Source organism: Palaemon carinicauda, chromosome 43 (assembly GCF_036898095.1).
Source record: "Palaemon carinicauda isolate YSFRI2023 chromosome 43, ASM3689809v2, whole genome shotgun sequence".
NCBI classification, from domain to species: Eukaryota; Metazoa; Arthropoda; class Malacostraca; order Decapoda; family Palaemonidae; genus Palaemon; species Palaemon carinicauda.
Window position 1 is genome coordinate 49861731 of NC_090767.1, and position 2825 is coordinate 49864555.

General features: G+C 40.8%; 1 protein-coding gene across 1 annotated transcript; it reads left to right on the top strand.

Moving 5' to 3' along the window:
• The first annotated feature begins 1752 nt into the window (after positions 1 to 1752).
• Positions 1753 to 2115, top strand: LOC137633860 (uncharacterized). Its single transcript, XM_068366101.1, has one exon. The coding sequence runs from the start codon at positions 1753 to 1755 to the stop codon at positions 2113 to 2115; it is 363 nt and encodes a 120-aa protein (XP_068222202.1).
• The last annotated feature ends 710 nt before the right edge of the window (positions 2116 to 2825 follow it).

The window sequence follows — 2825 nt, forward strand, 5'->3', positions numbered from 1 at the left end:
GTGCAGGTGAAGAAAGACCCCTATTGGACAGGGTCAAAGACTAAGGCCTTGCATCAACTTTGATTGAGGGATTAAGAACTATTTTGGTAGAGAGAGAGAGAGAGAGAGAGAGAGAGAGAGAGAGAGAGAGAGACCCTGTCCTTTTCATTCATAAATTGACATATTGAGAGCCAGGCACAGACAGACAGAAGTACAGACAATACAACAATAGACTCCCAACATATTCCTCTTTTTATAAGACAAAAATTTCTGTCTTTTCTGACTTTCAAAAACCAACAAAAACTGTTTCTATTTCTTCCTCTTCAAACTTTTTGATGAGAGTAGTTTTAAGTTACTGTGTAGAAAATTAGGATGGGGGAAGTCATCTATCTGATATATATATATATATATATATATATACCATATATTATATATATATATATATACATATATATATATATATTTATATATGTTACGCTCAATGTTAATAATTGCCCAATGTGTACATTAGGCAGCAGAAATTGCCTAATGTGTACTTTAAGCAAACAGTTTGCCTAATATTTATATTGTGCAAAATGCGTGCCTAATCTGCACATTAAGCAAGACTTTCAGATTAGGCAACCATATTTTGCCTGAATTGAATAGAGTGTTACGCTGTCCTGTGAGTGGGGGGAAGCGTGTGTGGGGAGTGCGTGGACTGTGTGAATGCGTGGACTGCGTGAATGCGTGGACTGTGTGAGTGCGTGGGAGTGTTTGTCGAGGATTGAAGTGTGGTTGTGGTGTGTGGAGTGAAGTGTGGTTGTAGTTCGAGGTGTGATGTGAAGGTTTGGTGCCTCATTGGGCATACATTTAATATATCTATCTATCTTTCCAGTAATAGAGATGGATCAAACTGCATTTGAAGAGAAGCTACGTGAGACACATGAATCAAAGGCCGAAAATGCTGTCCTGCAACCTACTGCTAAACGTGACAAGGTTATAGAAGATTTGCTGAGGATAAATTCCCATGGCGCTACATCTCCATTTGATTACAACTTATAAAAGCGCTACGAGATCCTGCGAGTTGGCAATGTTGACAGACTAATTCGAAAACGAAAAGATCCCAGCCAACGACGTGTTCAAGTTTGTTGCATCTCTAGAAGAAGTGTTTGATATTGTTATAGCAGCTCACAAAAGGTATTGGCCCATGGTGGTGGTAAGAAAACAATAGCTGAAGTGAAGAAAAGGTCGTCAAACATCACGCAAGAAGTGTGCTACTTATATATTTCAATCTGTGAGCACTGCCATCAGAAGAAAGCCAGAAAAGTTCCGAAAGGTCTCGTTGTGAAGCCTGTGCGCAGTCATCACATTTTTTCAAGATGTCAAATTGATCTCATCAAATTTTTAAACATTGCCCCGATGGTGATTACAAGTACATCATGATATTTGTCAACCATTTCAGCTAATTTTGTGTGCTGCGTCCCCTTACAACGAAAAGAGCAGAAGAGGTTGCTGCAAATCTTCTTGATATAATTCCTGACTTTTGGAGCACCTGCTATTTTGCAGTAAGACAATGGGTCGTGAATTTGTTAATGCCGTTATTGCTGAACTTTCCACACTCTGGCCCGAGTTGAAGTTGGTGACTGGACGTCCCCGTCATCCCCAAAGCCAGGGTGCGGATTGAATGGCTAAATGGTGTTATTCAGGACAAACTTGCCATCTGGATGCAGGAAAAATAATAGTAAAAAATGGTCAGTGGGCCTCAAGTTCATTGGCAATTTAAAATTAGCCGACATGAAACCACCGGGCATAGTTCATTTTAAAGTAACGTTTGGCCAAGAACCCCAAGTTGGACTAGGATCGTCTGTCCTGCCAAGGTCTGCTCTTAATGAAATTGCCACTGAAGAAGATCTTGAGACATTTGTAGAGAACGAAGAGGGCAACGAAGATGCAGTGACAGGAGTAACAACACAGGTGGAGAGTGACAAACATGCAGTGACAGGAGCAACAGCAGTGGTGGAGAGTGACGAAGATGCAGTAACAGGAGCGACAGCAAAGACACAAAGTGGGTGTTTCCAGGAAATCCGAGATGCAGCTGATGCAGGACAATCCAAAGCAGCAGTTTGGATGACACGTCGTGGCAATCAATTAGTTTGACGATTAGAAGTTGGGCAGTGCGCTACATTGAGAGTTGCAGACGTTGATCACGGCCCAACTGATCCGAAAAATCTTCTTGTGGTCGTCATGAAAGGAGATGGGCTGTATACTGTAGGTTGCCGTGAGGGAGTTCTTGGATCCAAATATACAGCAGCTGATCCAAGTCCTATAGATCAGGTTTTGATTAAAGCAGATCATGTTCCTGATATTCGTCTCACTTTGAGAACAGCAACAACAAAGGGCTACTGGAGGACAAGGGTTTGTAAAGTGTCAATGTAAGACGCAGTGTTCGTCAAGACGATGCAGCTGCCGCAGGAAAGAAATTAAATGCAACTCTTGCTGTCACCCAGGCAGAGCGTGCAAAAATTAAGTGTTGTCAGTGTAACTGTGAATACCAGTTTTGTTTTTGTTTATTTGTGTTTACTTCATTTTGTGTAGCTATTATAAAAGTTTATCTGGAATAAAGCTCATGTTTCTATCAGTTTGTATCAGTATCTCTTTTGTCCTCCATCCGCCTATTCATATTCAGATTAGACAAAATTGTGTGACATATTCACATTCCGCAAAATGGGATTAGCATAATGTGTGCAATAGGCAATTTTACGAGTTTTTCTTGCCTAATATGTACACTGGCAAACCATTTTGCCCAGTGTTCACATTGGGCAAAATAATGCCTAATGTACACAATAGGCAACTATTAACATTGAGCG